The 21,295-nt window shown below is 39.8% G+C and overlaps 1 protein-coding gene across 2 annotated transcripts in view; it reads left to right on the forward strand.

Moving 5' to 3' along the window:
• KCNQ5 (potassium voltage-gated channel subfamily Q member 5) overlaps positions 1–21,295 on the forward strand; it is a 530,762-nt gene that overhangs the window by 358,455 nt on the left and 151,012 nt on the right. For both annotated transcript variants that reach the window (XM_048845923.2, XM_048845922.2), the window contains exon 2: positions 19,722–19,812. In XM_048845923.2, the coding sequence (XP_048701880.2) occupies positions 19,722–19,812 (91 nt within the window). The remainder of the gene's footprint in view (positions 1–19,721; positions 19,813–21,295) is intronic.

A 21,295-nucleotide genomic window follows, 5' to 3' on the forward strand; every position in this document is an offset into this window, starting at 1 on the left:
AATGAGTGCTGTAAAATATTTAAGCCCCTTCATTTTCAGTTTAAACTGATTTTTACCAAAAAATTCCCGGGTATTACAAAAAGTATTATTCAATTTTTTCTGATTTTCACCCTACTTTTGCATCATTCAAATATATTAAAAAAATCATTGTTTTATTAGGAAAACACAATACATGGCATGATATATATGTATTATGATAATACGTTAGTCTGTGTGTATATGCAAAGCTGCCTGTTGAAGTATGGCGATGTATAAATCTAGAAGATACACACAATAAACAGGCACGCACGCAAACTCTGAAGTGTCTGCGCATCTGAACATACTGATGAACCTCATGCCTACCACGTACATATTTCAAGCTGTTAGCAAATAACACTTTAAAGATCTGACACACTAAAATGGGAAGAAAACAAAAACCTGTATCAGAATACATTCCAGAACACAAAGAAGTAATCGAAAGTTTTAAAAAAAGAGAAACAGGAGAAAAGGATGAAGTTGAGTGTATGCGCTGCAAATGGTGTGGCCCAATTATTAAATGTAAATATTTATAGGCTAATAGTTCTAGAGTTACAACAGTCAACTGTTTATTCAAATGAAAAGTTTTATTTGGGACTTAGAGATATATTGTTTTCTTAAACTCAGAGGTGGCATTGTGTTTTGAGTTCTCTGTTAGTTCTGCAGCAAATCACATTGATTAATGGAATTCAAAGCATTAATCTACTGAATACTTCCCCCCTGTCTTTCCATCCACCAAAATAAGCCCAGATATTAGCCGAGAAAAATTAATAATAGTTTTTTGCACTGATTTTCACCTGTTTTTGTTTTTGTAATTATAAACACTGATAAATTCCTGGGGAAAATTAAATACAATAAAAACTGAAAACGAAGGGCCCTAAAATATCTCAACATTGTGCGGTTTTTGTCAGACAAGTACAAAATCATTAAAGATTGTATCATTTTCCATAATCATTTTGAAGCTTGAGGACACTTAAATTGTTCTGTATTTTGCTCACATGTTCAGATGATGGCGGTGGTGAATACTTCTTTACAAAGTTGTTAAGCTCACCTGGATAGTTTTATATAATGGAAAAAGCAATATAACACCTATTCCAGAGAATAGGACCTTTTGTCTCACTTCTTAGCTGTCTTCCTTCTATTCTGTTTTTACCATAAGTAATATTAAATTGAAAGAAGAGAAGGTATAATACTGATTTGCTTGTCATGCACTGATTCTGTTTGGTATAATTAACTTCTGTGCATTGATAAAAATGCTCAAAAAGGGGTAAAATACTGCTCCTAATGAATGCTGAAAGTCCCCTTAACTTTTGCAATGATAAATATCTAGCTCTTATAACACCTGTCATCACTCATTCTCCAAATGTTTTAGAATGGAGGTAAGTATCATTATTCCCTTTTTACAGATGGGGAAACTGAGGCACAGAGCAGCAAAGTGATTTGCCCAAGGTCACTCACCAGGCCCCTGATAGAACCAGGTCCGGGTTCCAGTCCCGTCCCTATCCACTCGGCTAGGATTTTACCAGAGATGCTACCTAACAGTCTAAGCACCATTGGTTTGCATTAGGAAACACAAATCACCTGAAAATAGTAGCTAACACCAACAGCTCCCCCCCCAGCAAAAAAAATGACCTACAGCACAAATCTTAGCCCCCTTCCCAAGACCCTGGGAAATAGAAACTCATTACAGTGTACTGAAATATAGAATAGTCTTTTTATAACTCTCTGCTCTGGCGAATGAGGCTGAAGATGAAGTCTGTTCCTGAATGAACAATGACAATTGGCTAATGAACATAAAGGGTAAAGAAAGTAATGTTTTCTGAAAAGCCCATACAGGTTACACTCTTGTGGCTGCTCCCTGCAAAAATAGAAAGTGTCCTGCTACACCGGAAGAAAGAGAAGGATGTGGTTTAAATTATGCCACAACTTTAGTCACTTAATATATCTAGGATTGCCTGTCTATATATTTTAGAGTGCAGTCATCATCATTTCTACCTAATACTCAACCTGTCTCAGCCATGCTGTTGCTGGGCCCCCAACACCCTCTCCTAGTTTAAGGGTTAAGAGGGCAATAAAAGGAAGGAGGTCAGCTCCCCACATAGGAGCCCTGACACCCCCTTCCTCAGTTTCTTTATGGAATACTTTCCTTTAAATCCTTTTCCAGTCCATTTATCTGACAACTGTATCCCTTCCAAACGAGTACCTGCTCTGGAAATCTGCCATGAGTTTTACATACTAAGTTGTGAGGTTAGAACCTAACCCCTGCCGTACCCCACTGGGTCCGAAACCCATCCCACCTCAGGCAATCAGACAGTGAGGGGAAAATTCCTTCCCAGACCCCAAGGGGACAAAGGACAACTAGCATAATGCCTATGGCAGGTCATAAGGAAATTCGGTCCTTTTTCAGATTGGGTGGGTGGGTGGGTGCTGCCAGCCCAAACCAGGTAAAAGAGGGCTTCTCTGGGGCTGCACGTGATATAAATTCCTTCCAACTCTTCTGGTCAGCAGAATGGGCAGTGCCCTTCTCCACTGACCTGGACTGATTAACACCAGCTTCTCAGGGAGCTTCCTGTTTCCGGCTGCTTCCCTGAACCCACTTGAGGAGAACAGGCAGTCAACTGCAGTAGTAGGAGCCAGTTAAGCCCTTAAGATGCTGATATCTTCCCTCACTCAGGCCCTGCTACCAGCCTGCTTATTTGTCCCCTTCAACTGAGTGTTGAGAGCCACTGTAGCTGGCACAGAACATCAATCATGAGTGAAAGAAGAAAACACCCCTCTGGGGCAGCATTCAGAAAAAGCAAGCAAGCAAAGGAAGCTTTTCTATTTAAGCAGGAAGGAGCTTTCCTGAGATACATAGACACAAATGACAGGTTTCAGAGGAACAGCCGTGTTAGTCTGTATTCGCAAAAAGAAAAGGAGTACTTGTGGCACCTTAGAGACTAACCAATTTATTTGAGCATGAGCTTTCGTGAGCCACAGCTCACTTCATCAGATGTGTACCGTGGAAACTGCAGCAGACTTTATATACACACAGAGAATATGAAACAATACCTCCTCCCACCCCACTGTCCTGCTGGTAATAGCTTATCTAAAGTGATCAACAGGTGGGCCATTTCCAGCACAAATCCAGGTTTTCTCACCCTCCACCCCCCCACACAAATTCACTTGAATTTGTGTGAATTTGTGTGGGGGGGTGGAGGGTGAGAAAACCTGGATTTGTGCTGGAAATGGCCCACCTGTTGATCACTTTAGATAAGCTATTACCAGCAGGACAGTGGGGTGGGAGGAGGTATTGTTTCATATTCTCTGTGTGTATATAAAGTCTGCTGCAGTTTCCACGGTACACATCTGATGAAGTGAGCTGTGGCTCACGAAAGCTCATGCTCAAATAAATTGGTTAGTCTCTAAGGTGCCACAAGTACTCCTTTTCTTTTTATAGACACAAATGTTCACGGTGAGCCTTCTGGCCCCAGTGAGGAAGTGAGTGGTGAGGAGGTGCCTGATCTTCCAGTTAGTCAGAGTGCAGGTGACCTGGCAGCTACTGCAGCATCCATATCTCCATCTCAAATGGATGTAACCATGCACATTCCTGAAGAAAAGTGTAGATCAGAGAAGAGTGTGGTGGAGGCACAAGAAACAGCTGCTGCTGAGTTTAGTTCCTTAAGTCCAGATGATCCAGGACTTTGGACCCACTTGAGCAATAGCCTGAGGGACTTCCTTGGACTGCATGGGCCACAGCAAGTGAAAAATTTCATGTTCCCCAAAGACAATGAAAATAGAAGTTTCCATCCAACACATTACTGGCTTGAAATCCGCAATGGTGACAAAGTAGAGAGGCCATGGTTTATGTATTAAAAATCCAGAATGCTGCATCCTGTTTTTGTTGCAAACTCTTCCATTCTAATGTTCCAGCCACATTGGGTTCTACAGGAACAAAGGATTGGAAAAATCTGGCTAGAGATCTGGCATGCCATGAGAAGGCAGCAAATCACCAGAGAGCATTCCATAGGTGGAAAGAGCTTGAGATGAAAGTAAGGTTAAAGGCCACCATAGATGATCAGCATCAAGAGAAGATTGCATCAGAGTCTCTTTACTGGCAAAATGTTCTGAAAAGGCTCATTGTCATTGTGAGAATGCTTGCTATGCAAAACCTAGCACTGCATGGCACTTCAGATCAGCTGTATTTGCCAAACAATGGAAACTTCCTTAAAATTCTGGAACTGATGGCTGAGTTTGATGCTGTACTCCAGGAGCATCTAAGAAGCGTCACCACCCAAGAAATGTACACAAACCACTACCTTGGAAAAACAATTCAAAATGAGATCATATAGTTACTGGCAACAAAAGTCAAACAGAAGATTGTGGCAGCTCTGAAGTCAGCAAGATATTATTCTGTTATTCTGGACTGCACACCTGACATCAGCCATACGGAAGAAATGACTTTAATGGTGTGTTTTGTAACAACAACAGAACCTAGTGAAAATGTCCCTGCAATGGTGACTGTCAGAGAGCATTTTCCAGAATTTATTGACATTGATGATACTACAGGAGCTGGTATGACAAATGTGCTTCTTAAAAAGCTGGAAGATACGGGAATTGCGATAGCTGACGTGAGAAGTCAGGGCTACGATAATGGTGCCAACATGAGAGGAAAGAACAGAGGAGTGCAGACACGGATCCAAGATTTAAACCCTTGAACTTTTTTTGTCCCATGCAGTTCTCATTCATTGAACTTGGTGGTCAGTGATGCAGCATCAATTTCCAGTGAGGCTGCTGAATTTTTTAATGTAATTCTAAGCATCTATGCATTTTTCTCTGCATCAACTCATCGATGGCAAATTTTGAAGCAACATCTGGGAATATCCTCTCTGACACTGAACCCACTGAGTGCCACACGATGGGAAAGTCGAGTGGAGGCGAGAAAGCCTATCAAACACCAAATTGGGAAGATAGATGATGCCATAGTTGCCATTATGGAGGATAATGCTATGACAGGAACTGTTCATGTGAGAACAGTGGCAGAGGGAAATGGAATCACCAGAAACATACATAACTTCACATTTCTGTGTGGCTTAGTGTTGTGGCATGACATACTGTTTGAAATAAATGCTGTAAGCAAGAGACTCCAAGGTGTTGCCCTTGATATATCTAGAGCAATGGAACAACTGGACAAAGCAAAGTCATACCTACAGTCTTACCAGTCAGATGAGGGATTTCAAAACATTCTGAAGAGTGCACAGAAGTTGGTAAAGAAACTTCACTCTGAAGCTATTTTCCCACCATTCAAGAATACAAGAGTCACCAAAGAAGAAGACATTTTGATTATGAGGCACGGGATAATCCCATAAGAGACCCCAAACAACAATTCAAAATTGAATTCTTTAACCAGGTGCTAGATTGTGCAATACAGTCAGTTGAACGTTTCATGCAGCTCAAGGAACACAGCTGTATATTTGGGATGTTGTATGATATTCCAAAACTCCTCACTATACCTGAAGAAGACCTACATCAGCAATGCAGGGCACTAGAGACAGTGTTGACACAGAATGACATGCGCGATATCGATGCAAGTGATTTAGGTGATGAACCAAAAGCCCTTTCAAGATACATTTCAGCAGGATCAACTCCAAAGGCTGTTCTGGAATATATGTGCACAAATAAGATGACCACCCTCTTTCCAAATGCTTTTGTTGCTCTGCACATACTTCTAACAGTTCCTGTAACAGTTGCCAGTGGAGAATGCAGCTTCTCCAAGCTGAAGTTAATAAAAACACATCTACGCTCCACAATGACACAGGAGAGGCTGGTTGGCCTTGCAACCATCTCAATAGATGGCCCAGATTGTGGACAGTCAGCAGGAAGCAGTTCAAATCTTTGCAACCAAGAAGGCCCGGAAAGCACCACTTTGATTATTCAAACAGATAAAAATGCCAGTGTTCAGTATGCAGACAAGAAAAGTTACATTTGCTGTTCAGGCATTTGAAAGTGTTACTTAAAATTATTGAACAAGGCATTTTAAGTTGTTAGTTCTCCTTTACTGGGGTAGGTAGCAGAGCAGTACCATGAGAGGAGTAGAACAGGAAGAAGGCAGAATTGAGACCTTTCAAAGTTTTGGCCCAAGCGAGGGGGCATGGGGGCGTCATTTGAGCTCCCCGCCTCAGGTGCCAAAATGTTGTGGGCCGGTCCTGCTTTAAGCCCATGCTTATGTGTTCTGCTGGATCAAGGCCTATATTGGTAGGGGCAGATCCTCAGCCGGTGTAAATTTTCCCCGTAGATACATACCCATTCAGAGAACACAGTCTATAATGCTATTGCACTTGATGCAGCTGTTTCCTTCTGCTGTCTGAAATTCTTCTGCCATAACAGCTTCTTAAGTGAGTGCTACTGTATAACATCAATAGATGGGGTTATACATTTCAATCGGCAGAAAATCAATTTAGATTCCTAAAAGACAAGACTACTGCTGTGGAATAGAACCAAACACCTTGAGTGACTGTGTGACATTGGATTTTTAATACTAATAATTTAGTATATTGGAAAATTATTCTGTATTCCATTTATATCCATTTTTGCTATCAGAGAATTAGTGGAGAACTCATGCAAATTAAGAACAAGAGTTTCCTTGCACCGGCAACATTAAGGGACAAATTCAATACTCCCAACACAGGCCAAACTTCTATTTACTCAGTAGTAATTTTGCAGCAAGGATTGGAACCTGACTATTTGTTAAAATTAGAAAAATAAAGCTAGAGAAAGAAGACAGGCATCCTGGTACAATAGAGAAATTTACATTAACCATTTATCCTTCTATAAAGACTATGCCTTTATTCTGGCCAGTTTCAATCCTTGAATTTTGTGGCTGCTTAGATTGCTCCTGCTGCTGCCAAGAGGAATGGTGGGGCTGTAAAGTGTACTGGCCTTTTAAAAAACGCTATTGTCTTTACATTTTTTAAATAATTAATCAATGTACATTGTTTTGTTCGGGACAGAATTTCACCTATATCCTCATTCTCCAGAGCAGAGTGTTTTAAAAATAGGATTCTGTATTTTAATATACTCAAAAGACGATGGATTGTCCCTTTCCTAGTAAAGCTGTAGTGTAAAAGCAGCATAAAGTTCACAGATTAACTGGTGTTTGTCACTTTAAATGTGATTGTTGTATCAGTTTTATACTACCACTACTACAGCAATCATTTACCAGGATAAAGCAAAGTGAGGTACAATACACAACTTAAAACCAGTTACACTCTGGTTACAAGTCCTAAAATGTTTGGTTAAATTTGTTACTTAGTATTCAGATATGTTACTAAAGTTACACTGTTCGGCTAAAACAATGAAGTGGAATCCCTGTACTAGGCTGTATTTCCCACTGAATCTTATGTTGTCTTTATTATTATTAATTATTGTAACTCCTAGAAGTCCTAGCCATGGACCAGGACCCAGTTGTGCTAGGCAAACACAGAACAACAGAACAAAAAAGTGGTGCCTACCCCATGGAACTTACAATCTAAGTATAAGACAAGAGATGACAGGGAGATATAGGTGAGTGAGTACAAGGACACAATGAGACAATATTGGTCAATACTGAGAGGCTGTGATCTCAGCATACGGGTGGCCTAACAGTTGTCAAATTTTTTGTAGGCATCATGGCAGGAGAGAGATTTAAGGAGGAATTTGAAAGAGGATAATGAGGTAGGTTTTCTCCCAAGCATATGGGGCAGTATGGGAGAAAGCACAAAAGTAGTTCTGTTTTGCCCCAAGCAGAAACTCAGCATATGAGGATTCCTCTAGGAACCAGGTTTTTAAAATCAGTTTTCAATACAGTTGGCTTCCTAGTCTTAACTAAAATTAAGTGAAAAACAAAAATGAAATGTACTAGTTTTGATAGGGTTTTGTTGTACCATTTCAGCTCAGACTTGAAATATCCTAGCTTGGTAGTGCTTCAAACCTGGATGGGGATTTGTGTGTAATAAAGACCTCTGACCCCTCCTTAACTGATACCGAGAGTCTGCTGCATCCCTATAGACAGCAGAGGGAAAAGGGGTCCTCAATTCTAGGGCTAGTAGTAGGTCTATCGGAGAAGCCAAATACTGGAAATGTTGCAAAAGAGGTGTCTGCTTTGACTCCATCCACAGCCACGAGCATCCTGGCCACCTGAAACACCAACTCAGGGCACCAAACATCTCACAGCCAAGGAGTAGATGTATCTGTGTCTCGTTCCGAGTAGCCACATGTCATGGTCCTCCACGGCCTACTCAGGGTCCTCCAGTGTCCATTCATGCTGAGTGGGAGACACTCCAAAAGTCTCATGTAGGTCAACATCTTTCCTGACTCTGCGCAGCTACCACTGTCTCAGTACCTCCGCTTGGCCCTCTGCCATTGCTGGATCATGGGATGGGGGTAATAGAGACATATGGTGAAGTCCTGGCTCCACGAAGTCAGTGGCAAAACTCCCAATAACTTCACTGGAGTCAGGATTTGACTTATAATTACATAGAAGAGAATCCTTTGTCTCTTCTGATGAATATAATGTATTATCAATGTGAGTGTGATTGTTCCTCGGTCCCTTCTTGTTTCTTCTCCTTAAGCTTACAATTGTCAATGATAGTTACTGTGACACTATGCACCCTGGTATTCGCACCCTACACACTACTGTAATAATCTTTGTACAAAATATGCCTTTGAAAAATAACAACACACTGATCATTAATATTCTTGCATGATGTATGTATGCGACAGGTATTTAGTTATAATTCTAGCACATATTCCTAGCTCTTACGTGTGTGTGAACCAGGGTGGGATCTACAACAGCAAAGCATTGTGAGGCTCCCAAGGTTAGAGGGTAGGCACAGCCCCTCACAGGGCTGGATTGCACCCCCAACTGACCAGAACGTGACTGTGGTGTCGTTATGCAGGATTTACACACAGTTTGCTATTTTAATGGAAGTTTACCCTTTAAGCACTGGTGAAATAGTTTTAAGTGATTCTCAAGTGCAAAGGCTGAGAACAGTCAAAGAAAGGTTATAGTTTGATTATTTTCTGTTTGTTTATTTTGGGCAAGGGAAACAGAAGAAAAGAAAGTGTACAAATGAGTAAGAAGCAGAAAAGGTAGGAGGAGCAAAGAAGCAGTTGCTGAGCTCATGAAGCAGCATTTAGAAGAGCTGTGAGCACAGTGTTGTCTGTCAGCAGCTGATCATAAGCAATTGGAGCTAGTGGCCATGTTGTCCACATATGCCATGAGGCAGGATGGAGCACCTGCTCCAAACCTAGGGGCCAGAAGGGATTCCTCTTTCTCCTATGGGGCACATGCAGGAGATCAAGCAGATGGTTCCTCAGATGATCCAGCAGAGGCAGTGGCAATGGTGAGAAATCCAGAGCTGTGGAGGCTGGAGTGGAAATGGCTACGGGTGGAGAGAAGACAGGTAGAGCTGGAAGCCAGAGTGGGGCTGTAGAGTGGCTGCGGGGTTCAGAGCGGCTGAATCAGGGCTGTCTAACACACAGACATTCAGGGTGTGACCTGCATGCTGGAAGGCTGGTTGGGAGCAGCCCAGGTTGGGACCTACAGCAGCAAAGCATTGTGAGACACCCAGGGTTACAGGGCAGGCGGTGACACAACTCCTCACTATTTTGAATTGCACCCCAGAATGTCACAGGGAACATGATCATATTTCCATATTGAATTGTAAAGTCTGACATTCTGAGCTAGAAGTGAATTTAGCTGACAATCTACCTTTTATGTTTTGCAGTATACAAAAACAATTAGAATGAACTAGTAAAAAATGTACATGTTTTTTAATCTTTTTCTCCTCACAGTAGGCTGAGGGACAACATTAGTAGAGTTAGCTGAAAATGGAAAAATCGTTCCACAAAAAATGTCTCAATGAGGGCTATTAAAATTACTCACTGAGAGGCTGGGGTAAAAGGTACAGTGGTGCAGCACCAGGCAAGAAAAAATCCCTATGGACTTTAAAAGTGAGTTAGCTGTCTAGGCAGCCATACCCAAAGGTGTCTAATCATTTTAGTGAATGAACTGAGGCCAACATTTCCAAACTTGGATAGTTAAATTTAGATACCTAAATCCATATTTTGTCACTTACGTAGCCTTAAAGACAGAACAGAGGTTTCCTTTTGAACTGAGCTCCCACAGGTCACCTTGGAGACCAAGGCTAAATATAGATTTTGGTACCTAACTTTAGGAGCTTCCATTTGAAAATGTTGGCTGCATATTCACCTCTCTTTAGGTGTGGTACAGTGAAACATCTGGCAGTTTCCATAGATTTTAGGAGGCAGTGGGTGCAAAGTTACATGGAGTTCCATCAAACCTGGTTCCTAATGAAAATGGACATTGATTCTAGTATGTAAAAATTACAACACCCCTGTTCTTACTAGGCTTTTTGAAAGCAGCTACGGTCTGGAGGAAAAACACACACTTCCAAACAAGTGCATCCTAATGGGATGATTGTAAACAACAGTTTCAAATGAAACCATTTGACTCAATCCAAAGAAATCTTTAAACGCTCTCTCATTGTTTTGTTAAACACTTGGACATGTGCAACATATGCCATTAAAGGCTAATTCCAACGGGGTTTCTTTTAGCTATTGTACATGTTTGACAGAGAATGGTGTTTGCGCTTACTGTTCCCCGGAGAAATTTATATTGATGCTTTATTTTCTCTCTGTAGTGAACCAGATTATGAAATCTGCTGCCAATAACACAAACACTTTACTTGGTGTCTCAGGAGCTCTCCTGCTTTAGCCACTTTACTGCTTTCTCTCTGTAGGCCAAATACAATAAGATAATCCTGGAACACAGTCAGTTGGCAGACACTGACTGTTCATTTTCTCACTAAAAATATAACAAAGAAGATCGATTTAGGTCTACAAACATTTGTGTCACTGCTAATTTAAACCCTTTCATATCATGTGAATTGTTGTTCTGTTCTGATGCAGTGAATGTACAATATATAAATTAACAAGGAAATATTGTCTGAATAAAATTGTATATCAGAGCCTAACAAAACAAAAACAACTTTTCAAATCAGTTTATGGTGATGAGTTCAATCGGCAGCAAAACCTCGTTTTTTGGCAGAAGTTTAATATTCTCAAAAGTTCTGTGTTTCTACAAAAGTTTACAGTTAATTAACCAGAAAACCAAGCTTCTAAAATAGGGTTTTGTCACAATTTTATTTTTTTCGTAACACACATTTTGAGTGCCCTAGTATATGTATTTTCACATTTTAAGAGAGTTAAGAGCCCCATCCTATAGACCTTCCATGCACAAGCTCAGTGGGCTTTCCATACTGAGAGGCTGTGCAGAATCAGGTCCTTAATGTCCTTAAGGTCCTTACACTCTTATAGTCCTAGAAAAGGTTAAAGAGCAAGTCATTTTAAATGAAAGTTTACAGGACAAATTTATGAGCCTTTTTCTATGGGAGAGTGCTTATGCTCTACACAACTCTTGTCAAACAATTTTAACAAATTGTCATAACCTTTGTCATATCTCATTTTCTTGCATAAACAAGTCACATTGAAACTATAAATGATGGAAAATTTAATCCACATGGCTTGCATTATCAAAACTGTTAAACTGTATTATTTTCCACCATGTCAGCAGTTGCATTATCTCTTTTAAAGAAAAATTGAAAAGATTACTTTTTAAGGGAGATACCATAGGACCTGGGTAAATATCTCCCCACTCCCAGGTCTGTGCTAGTTGATGTTTTCACTTTCAGTTATTTCTGAATATCCTGGAGCTTGTTATTCCATATCATTATTTGAGACATTCTTTCAACTGACCTCAGGGAATTTACTAGTCAGTGATATTACAAAGTGCAGTGGGACTCACTGGTACTGTTAAGATTTTCCCGTCATCTCTACGTTGACTGTGTACATTTGCTCCAGGATCTAATTTGGCTCCCAGCCTGAGAGCATTATTTTTCCTATACACAAGCCAGTTGGGGGAGTTTAATGGTGTGCATGTGAGGGGCTGTATGCTTGTGTCTGTGCTTGCGTACACACTCCTGTGACTATATAAAATGAGATATTTCAGGCCAGAAAAGAAATGGAATTCCTTATGAAAAGTGTAGCTCACGAAAGTTCATGCTCAAATAAATTGGTTAGTCTCTAAGGTGCCACAAGTACTCCTTTTCTTTTTGCAAAGACAGACTAATACGGCTGTTACTCTGAAACCTTCCTTAAATCATATAGAAGTTAAAGCTGTTGAACTTTCTGCTGATACTGGCTTATCAAACTAGGGGTCAAATATTTGTATTTTAGCCATGTCTTCCCCACTGTTCTATTTGCATGTCTGTCCATCTCTTACTCTTCATCTGGCATGTTCTCTGGGATATTTGTTCTGACAAATGATCTGCTGCTCTAGCCCTGAAAATGCTCTTCTTTCTTATTCTCAGCATCACAATATACTAAAGCCATAAACTAAAATTCCCCCTGCTGCCACCTTCTTGTGGGCATCAGTCCCAAACCCAAAGGTCAAATGAAAAAAAAAAAAAAAACATATTAATGACTTCCTTCCTTCCAGTGTTTTTTATTCGCTGTGTGAAAGGGATCCTGATATGCTCATTCATTGTGGAGGGAGATCATCCTATATGTTTAATTTCAGAATTGTAGACACCGAGATCTCCATGTATGATTTAAAGCTGATTTTCTTGCATCTGCTGGTTGTCCAACATCCTCATATTTTTCAAGCTGCTTGATACCGTGATCACTTATTAAACTTCTTTTCATGAGTTTTTCAGAAAGAGTGTGTTGTTCTAGTCAATGACATGTCAGAGGCTGCAAATTAGTTTGTTTTCTCTGCTTATTTTTTTTTTCATCTAGTCCAGATGGATCTTTAATAAATTAACTTTTAAGGATATTCTTTCCATTGTGGTGTGCAGTGAGGATACGATGCTTTCTATGGGTTATTTGCTCAAGGAGAATGAATGGCTGGTTGTGTACCACAGGAGAGAGAGATTTAGGCTTCATGAATTCCATTATGATTGATTGTATCACCTTTGCTTTACTGTCTCCCAGTAGCCCTACATTTTTTCCCAGTATTTCAAAAAGTGATTGTTAGGTTACAACAAAGCAGATTGAGAAGGAATTATAAAATATTCTTGATCTTAGAGGCTGCCCATCCATTTGATATCTTGGACACGAGTTACTTTTGATTTGAAAACAACACAGTGCATTAAAACCAAAAGCATTTATCTGAGCATTTTCCTTATACCCCAGTAAGACAGTTCCATGTCTACTTTAGACCCATAATATCAAGTTCAGCAGCAACAATTACATAAAATTAGCCATTTAGAATATCCATTTGGTAATGCCATCTCCCAACCAGTCCCCAAAATAATAGTCTCACAATCCTGAGTGCATCATTCAACAAAGCCCTTGCTAAGTAACTGTGCAGCCTTTATCTTCCCTTACTGTTGTCTTGCTTATCCCTCACTACATCATGTTACCTCTGTGTATGAGGTGATAATTGGAGCTGGGTTGGATGTGGCAAACTTATAGGGCCATATATTCAAACACTGTTGTCTGATCTGCTATTATACCATTTGCATGTGTAACAAAACCCACATATGCATGCACTAAATTAGTTATTGTGTAACTAAAGAGGTATGGATATGTGTAGTTATCCATCAGATGCCAGAAAGTGTGGGTTTTGTGCATCCAACAAATACCAAACCATATTTTAAAAGTGCCATTTGGAGGTCAATTCCTGCAAGATGCTGAGCCCCTCCTCGGAAGCGCTCAGCACCCTTTGTTGACTTTGGTAGAAGCAGGTATTGGAGGCCCTCAGCTCAGCACTTTGCAGGATCAGGTCCTAGGTATCCACATTTAAAAATCTGAATCATATACAGAATGTATCTAATAATTAATAGGTTCCTGGCTAGTTGGGTACTGAATACATATTACAAAGATAGGGGGAATTAAAATATATATATTTACAGGTGATAATTTAAGGTCTCTTTAAACCCTCAAAGAAAGGACATTCAGAATTCGGGCCAAAACTCCATTCTTCAATCCACTGGTTCAAACTTTGCTCTAAATTACTTTTGTGTATTCTCTGAACAATGGAATTAACTCTGAATTTATACTAATGCAACTGAGACCAGAATTTAACACTTTGTTAAGCTAAGAATTGCTGGAGTTTTCAAACTTTTGTTCATCTTGCATACCACATACAATATGCGGCACCACCTAAGAAAATAGAGTGATTTAAAGATAGTTACAACCATGATTCTGAGTATCCCCACTTTTATAGGGTTTATATTAGACCCTGAATAATAATTTAACATAACTTTGGTGATCTAATTATCTAATTATGTCACTTTAACAGATATATTTTTATTATTTACAAAAGAGGTAGTAAAGCTGTTTACAGATGTTTTATTTTCTGATTATTTTAATTTTAGTACTAAATTATATAGCGAATTAGCTTTTAAGGATCTGAGTACCTATTTCATTTATATGGTGATGATACCCGGCTAATGTTTTAAGCATATTTTTAAGTTGAGCATGGTTGGATTTACAAACCACCAGTAAAATGTCAAGATAAAGTAGAGAGCTCTATTGAAAATTAGATAAATGCCGAATTACTGGTTCCTAATTAGCCAACACAAAAAGTTTGAGAGGTGGCTTGAACAAATATGAACACGTTTGAGATTCTGTTATCGTTCATAAGTTGGCCCTTTTTCCATTTAGTATGTACTTTCAGAAGAAAGGAAATAAAATGAAAGGGTCTACATCAAAACTTATTCTGCTGAAACAAAATGGAAGTTGCTGCTTTTGATAAAATACAACACTATAGCTGTGGCTGAATAATTTTATGGTAACTTGCTGCCTAAGGCATATGTTTTACTGTCTGAAAAGTAAATGCATGAGAGACTAGACCATCTGTTTCCTTCAGCTTGAATCAATATATGGTTCAGATTGAACCACTAGAGGCTGAATATAATTACAGTGCATTTTGGTCTGTCTGTCCTGCACCTGCAATAGCATTCTCTAGACAAACCTCGCTATTCCAGCTCCATGTATTTCAGAACACAATTCAAATACTGGCATTTGAAAGTTCCTTTTTCATCATATAAGGTGTACAAGATGATTGTGCAAGTCCTCATGCAGATCCATTATTCTGTACTTAATCCATCAATGTAAAAATGGGGTATATCAATGCATAGTAAATGAAAACAAGTTCTTATACATTCTGATTATTGCAGTGTTCTGAATACTTCTACCTTACCTGGCCTTAAAGCTGCTCTTTTGCCGTTTCCTGTTGTTGGGAACACTGCAAAGACTTCATCGGATGTTCTGTCTAAGTTTCACCTAGGTAATGTATCATGGTCAGTGGAACTGGAGCCAGAGGACCCAGGTTCCCTGGAGGGACTGTTTAGTGGACACCAGTGGCACAGGGAATGTAGGGACATTAGCCTGGTAGCAAGTCAGCCACACAGACAGAGCAGTGCACAGCTGAGTCAGGAGCAAAGATTGGGTTGCCAGATGTCCAGTTTTTGACCAGAATGCTTGGTCAAAAAGGTAATCTGGTGGCTCCGGTCAGCACCGCTGAACAGGCTGATAAAAGTCCAGTCTGCAGTACAGTAGGGGTAAGGCAGGCTCCCTGCCTGCCCTGGCTCCGCACGGCTCCTGGAAGCAGCCAGCATGTCTGGCTCCTAGACGCAGGGGCCACTGGGGCTCCATGTGCTGCCGCTACCCCAAGTGCTGGCTCCGCAGCTCCCATTAGCCAGGAACTGTGTCCAATGGGAGCTGCGGAGACAGCGCCTGTGGATGCAGACAGCACAGAGAGCCTCCTGGCCACGCCTCCGCTTAGGAGCCAGACATGCCGGCCGCTTCTGGGAGCTGCCTGAGATAAGTGTCCACCGGAGCCTGCACTCTGAGTCCTCTCCTGCACCCCAAGCCCTTGCCCAAGCTCTGAGCCCCCTCCTGCACACAGACTCCCTCTCGGAGCCCGCAGATGGAGATCACATCCTGTTACCATAAGTCCTCAGTCCATTTTATTTTGCCTTCCCTGACATGTCTTAGGTTTAGTGTAAGCAACTTATATTACTACATCTCTCAGGGTTGTAGAAAATCCATTCCCCTGAGAGACACAGTTATATTGACCTAACTAACACCTGGTGTAGATCTCGCTATGTCAGTGGGAGGGCTTCTCTTGTCAACATAGCTACCGCCTCTTGGGGAGGTACCTACAACAAGAGAAGCCGCTGCAGCTTTTAAGTGTAGACATTAGCAAAGAGAGCCAGTGCTTCCGCAGCTCAAAGAATAGTCTTGTCAGCTGCAGGCTGTAATTACAGTGGGTTCACATTGATATGCTTACTCAGGGAAAACTTCCATTGATATCAATGGGACATTTATATAAATAAAGACAGCAAGAGGGGCATGTGGTGGATTTTTGCCTCTTGAACGTCACTCTCAAATAGGGGCCAGAAGGGAACTGGAAATAGAGGGAGGAAACTTTGGCAGAGTCTGAGAGAGCTGCAATGAGCAAAAGGCTCTTTCAGGAGACCCATGATCAGGGGGAAAACTTTGGGCCTGGAAGCCACAAAAAGCTGTAGATACAAAAACCCATAGTAAGAAGCTTGCAAGAAGTGGGGCAGGGCTCTTTATGGGACCCTGAAACAACAGGGGAGCAGCAGAGGGGAGGTTTTGCCTGCTGATGTCTCTGAGCCAGACTCTAAGTAGGAGAGGCTGCTTGAATTATTTTGGGACTTTGAGGACAGCGTGAATTATTTTGAACTTTATTTTAATAAACCAGACCCCAAGAAGGGCTGTTTTGTGAGTTATTGAGGAGGCTGAGGGGAAACTGAGGCAGGGTGCAGCAGAGCCGTCCCTGGCCATGAAGAGGTGCTTGGGAGGCAGCTGGGCCCTGGTACATTGGTCAATCTGCAGAACACTGTACTGATGTTTTTACCAGTGCTGAACTAGTTCTGGGTATAAATAGAGGGCTTTTGTTTCTAGTCCTGTCAATCTGGTAACTCATCTAGATTCCCTTGTTTTAACTGATAGGCTTAAAATCATACAATACACAAAGTGGACACTGGTCATTTAAGAAAGTAATGTCCTAAAGGTCTTTACAGTATTGCATTTGGATCATGTTCTAGAATTGCATCTGTACTTGAGGTCTGTTGCTTTCAACGAAAACATTTAATACAACAAAAAGTCACAATCATCCATTTGCAGCAAAAGATCAGAAAATTACATGTTCAGTATATGAGAATATAGAATAAGACGGGGACTGCAGTGCTAAGCACAGTGGAAAAATACTCCTAATTCACAGCTACAGCTTAGCCTGTTGCTTGCCAAATGTCTAGTAACTGTCATCAGAGTAAAAGGGGAAAGTTGCTCCAGCAGCACCTGCATCAGTAGCCAAGGCCAGGCCACTAGAGGAGGAGCAGAGGCTGCTCTGGTGATGAACAAACATGAAGAAGAGGAGATGTACATAGAAATGGAGAGGTAGACCACAAGACGAAAATAAAGGTGGAAAGTTGACCACAGGAAGGGGGAGCTGAGGGCAGCGGTAACAGACTGTAACAAAGTGAAGGAGAAGTGCAGTTCCAACAAGGGGAAGGGAAGGGAAGTAAAAACAATACAGAAATGTAGAAAGCAACAGCCAGGGCGTATTCGTAGATGTACAGTTAGGCAAATTTTGAAAGGGAGAATGTGAACTTGATTCTCCACTCACTCACATGAGGTTTATGCAGTGAGTGTAACTCAACTGATGAGCAGATACAACAGAGATGATAGCCAATGCCATATAAACATCTATACAGACAGATGTCTGGAAGATTTCAATGACGTTATTCCCGATTACACTGCTTGGAGGGAGAATCTGACCCTATAAATTCTATTGTGGGGCTACACAAACTACTTGAACTTTATTCTTCTGGTTTGTTACGTACCCAGAACATCCAATAGAACTCCATCAGTCATATGCAGTGTAGTTGTAGCTGTGTTTGTCCCAGGATATTAGAGAGATAAGGTGGGTGAGGTAATATCTTTTATTGGACCAACTTCTGTTGTCTCTCTCAGTCAGAGAAGTTGGTCCAATGAAAGATATTACCTCACCCACCTTGTCTCTCCATGAATCATAGTTATGTTATTTATTCTGCTTATACAGAGCCAAAGCCTGAAGTTCTTACTCTGTTAATAATCAGACCTTATTCAGGAAAAACTCCATGGAAATTCTTATGGAATAGGATCTGAGTATTAACATAGTAAGGACTTCAGAATTTGACTCTTATTCAATATCTACTTAAAATGCAATACAAAATTTCATTATAGAAATACTAATACAACATTTTGCTTAAAAATGCCAATTGCAAAGAAAAATATAGCAAATTATTTTTGTGAGTCAACCAGTTTACAGAAAGTCATCTTATTGTTATACTTTGGATACATTTTGTAGAGAGTTGTCTGCATCATTAAGATCATACTAGCTCAGAAGTAATATATAATTAGCTTCTTATACATTAATTTTATATGACATATAACTCAAACATATACTCTACATTTATCTGTGTCATCTGCAATAAAAAAAATCTCAGAATACACTGCTGTTCAAAATCTCATAATGTGCAGTAAGCAGGGGCTGCCTATTTGTCCTCTAGAAATCCATGTCTTGGAAATGGCAATCCAAATTTCCCCTGCAATTTTGCCATCATTTTGTTATACTATTAAATGTAATAGTTTCCTTCCTTGAATCTTGGTCTGTGAATACTCAGCTCTAACTTGAATAGTCAGCTTGTGGCCGAGATAGATCTTTCCTTTCTTTGACTGGAAAAATACTTAGTGAGGATTTTGCATCAGGTTTTATTTTCTCTTTTCAAAATGTGATAATTTTCAAATGACACCTTACAGTCATAGCATCAGGGGATGTGCCCAATTGCCATACATGGCAGTGAGACACAGAGTCTGTGACTTTGCTGTCTTTGACCTACCTTAGGTGGCACTGGAGAAGTCTTGTGGCAAATATCAAGGGATCTTTCAGATTATGGAAAAGCCTAATTGATGGTCGTTCTTCAAAACCCCTAAGACTAGTAGAGCTGTGTGAATAAATGATTTTTTTTTTTTTGAGACAGTGGCTGAACTGGAAAAAAATGTTTTGGTCAAACAAACAAAATGTTTGGTTTCTTTTGGGAGTGTTTTTTTACCTTACAAAAAATAAAAATAAAATGGAAGTAAAATTTGAAACAAAAACTCATTTGGAATCAAAGTGGAAATATTCAGGTTCAAAAATGGTGAAACAAAATGTTTGACTTTTTCAGAATTACTTTTTTCAACCAGAACAATTTGGCAAATTCAACCCACATTTTAAAAATATTTTGAGCAACCCAAATCTGTGGGGGGGTTTCCCATTAAAAAACATTTTGTTCAAAAAAATATCACCCAGCATTAGACACTAGTTTAGAATGGATATATTTCCCAGATTGGAGCACCAAGAGGTAGCTCATGCATCTCATGGAGAAAGATTCTTGTGTTATTTCCTTTAATTCGATTACCCTTTATTTATATTTCTGTTTAGAAACTTGTAAATTTATAAATACTGTATATAATTCTACCAAAATTCCTTTGTTACTTAACACAATATAGTGCCATTTTATTAAATGCTCCTATTTGTGAAATGCAGAATTGATGGACATATTTATTCACTGTTCTTAATTCTTTAATATTCTTTTCTTTTTCAGTTTTCTTCTTGTATTTGGTTGCTTGATTTTGTCAGTGTTTTCTACCATTCCTGAGCATGCAAAACTTTCCTCTCGTTGCCTCTTCATTCTGGTAAGTCTAATTTATGAATACAAGACAATTTCACAGCCACATTAAGTATGTTAAACTCTATCTCACTTTAGACAGAGATAGGTAATTTATGCTTTAAATTTTTTTTTCATCAACAAGGTGAAAGAATCAAAATAGGCCCATCATAAACAAAAACCTGACAGGATCACTGTTTCCCTTGGGACTTATTCTACATAAGGAAGTGTTAACAAACACTTGATTGTATCTTTTTTCTCCTCTTGAGACGTGCCATACTTCACTAATAGTTCTTCTGCAGCTTGGCTGATAAAGCATGAAAGACCTTTGATACTGCTCTTGTCACTGAAAGTCAGTATGTGACAAGAGATAGTGAGCTACTACAATCTTTCTTTATACTTAAACAGGAAATAATTTTGGTACTTTAGATACCAGTGTGTTAACCAATGTGTTAACTGTTGGTAAATACTGATTTTTTAATGGTAGGATAGGGTAGGGTAGAGTAGCTTCATGACTTTCTCGTTAAGTGCTTTTCTACTATATTTTCCTCTTGTTTCCTTTAGCTTGTGATTTAAGTATAGTGAATTTAATCTAGAAAACTGCTTAACGTTATTATGATTGGTAAACTGGTGCAAGCAAATAATGTTTTAATATGTCCAAATGTAAAGTTATACATCTACAGACAAAGATTGTAGGCCACATTTACAAGGTGAAAAGAAAAGGAGTACTTGTGGCACCTTAGAGACTAACCAATTTATTTGAGCATAAGCTTTCGTGAGCTACAGCTCACTTTATCGGATGTAGCTCACGAAAGCTTATGTTCAAATAAATTGGTTAGTCTCTAAGGTGCCACAAGTACTCCTTTTCTTTTTTCGAATACAGATTAACACAGCTGTTACTCTGAAACCTGTCATTTACAAGGTGGGAGATTCTCTCCTGGAAAGCAATGATTTTGAAAAAGATTTGGGGGTGATGGTGGATAATCAGCTGAACTTGGGCTCCCAGTGCAATGCTATGGCCAAAAGGTCTAATATGTGTATTGGATGCATAAACAGGTGACCCTGTTGTAAAAGTAGAGAGGTTATTTTATCTCTGTATTTGGCACTAGTTTGACCGCTGCTGGAATGTTGGGTTCAGTTCTGGTGTCCACAGTTCAAGAAGAATATTGATAAAACTGGAGAGGGTTCAGAGAAGAGCCACAAGAATGATGAAAGGATTAGAAAACAGACACACAGAGCAAAATCTATTTCACTTAACAAAGAGAGGGTTAAGGGGATGACTTGATCACAGTCTGTGAGAACCTACAGGGGAGCATATAATTCATAAAGTGCTCTTCAAACTCGCAGTTAAACATATAACAAGATTTAGTGGTTGGAAGCAGATGCTAGACAAATTCAGACTGGAAATAAGGCGCACATTTTTCACAGTGAGGGTAATTAACTATTGGAACAACTTATCAAGGGTTGTGGTAGATTCTTCATTACTGGCAATTTTTAAATCAAGACAGACC

The sequence above is a fragment of the Caretta caretta genome, chromosome 3, assembly GCF_965140235.1.
Source record: "Caretta caretta isolate rCarCar2 chromosome 3, rCarCar1.hap1, whole genome shotgun sequence".
In the NCBI taxonomy this organism is placed as follows: domain Eukaryota; kingdom Metazoa; phylum Chordata; order Testudines; family Cheloniidae; genus Caretta; species Caretta caretta.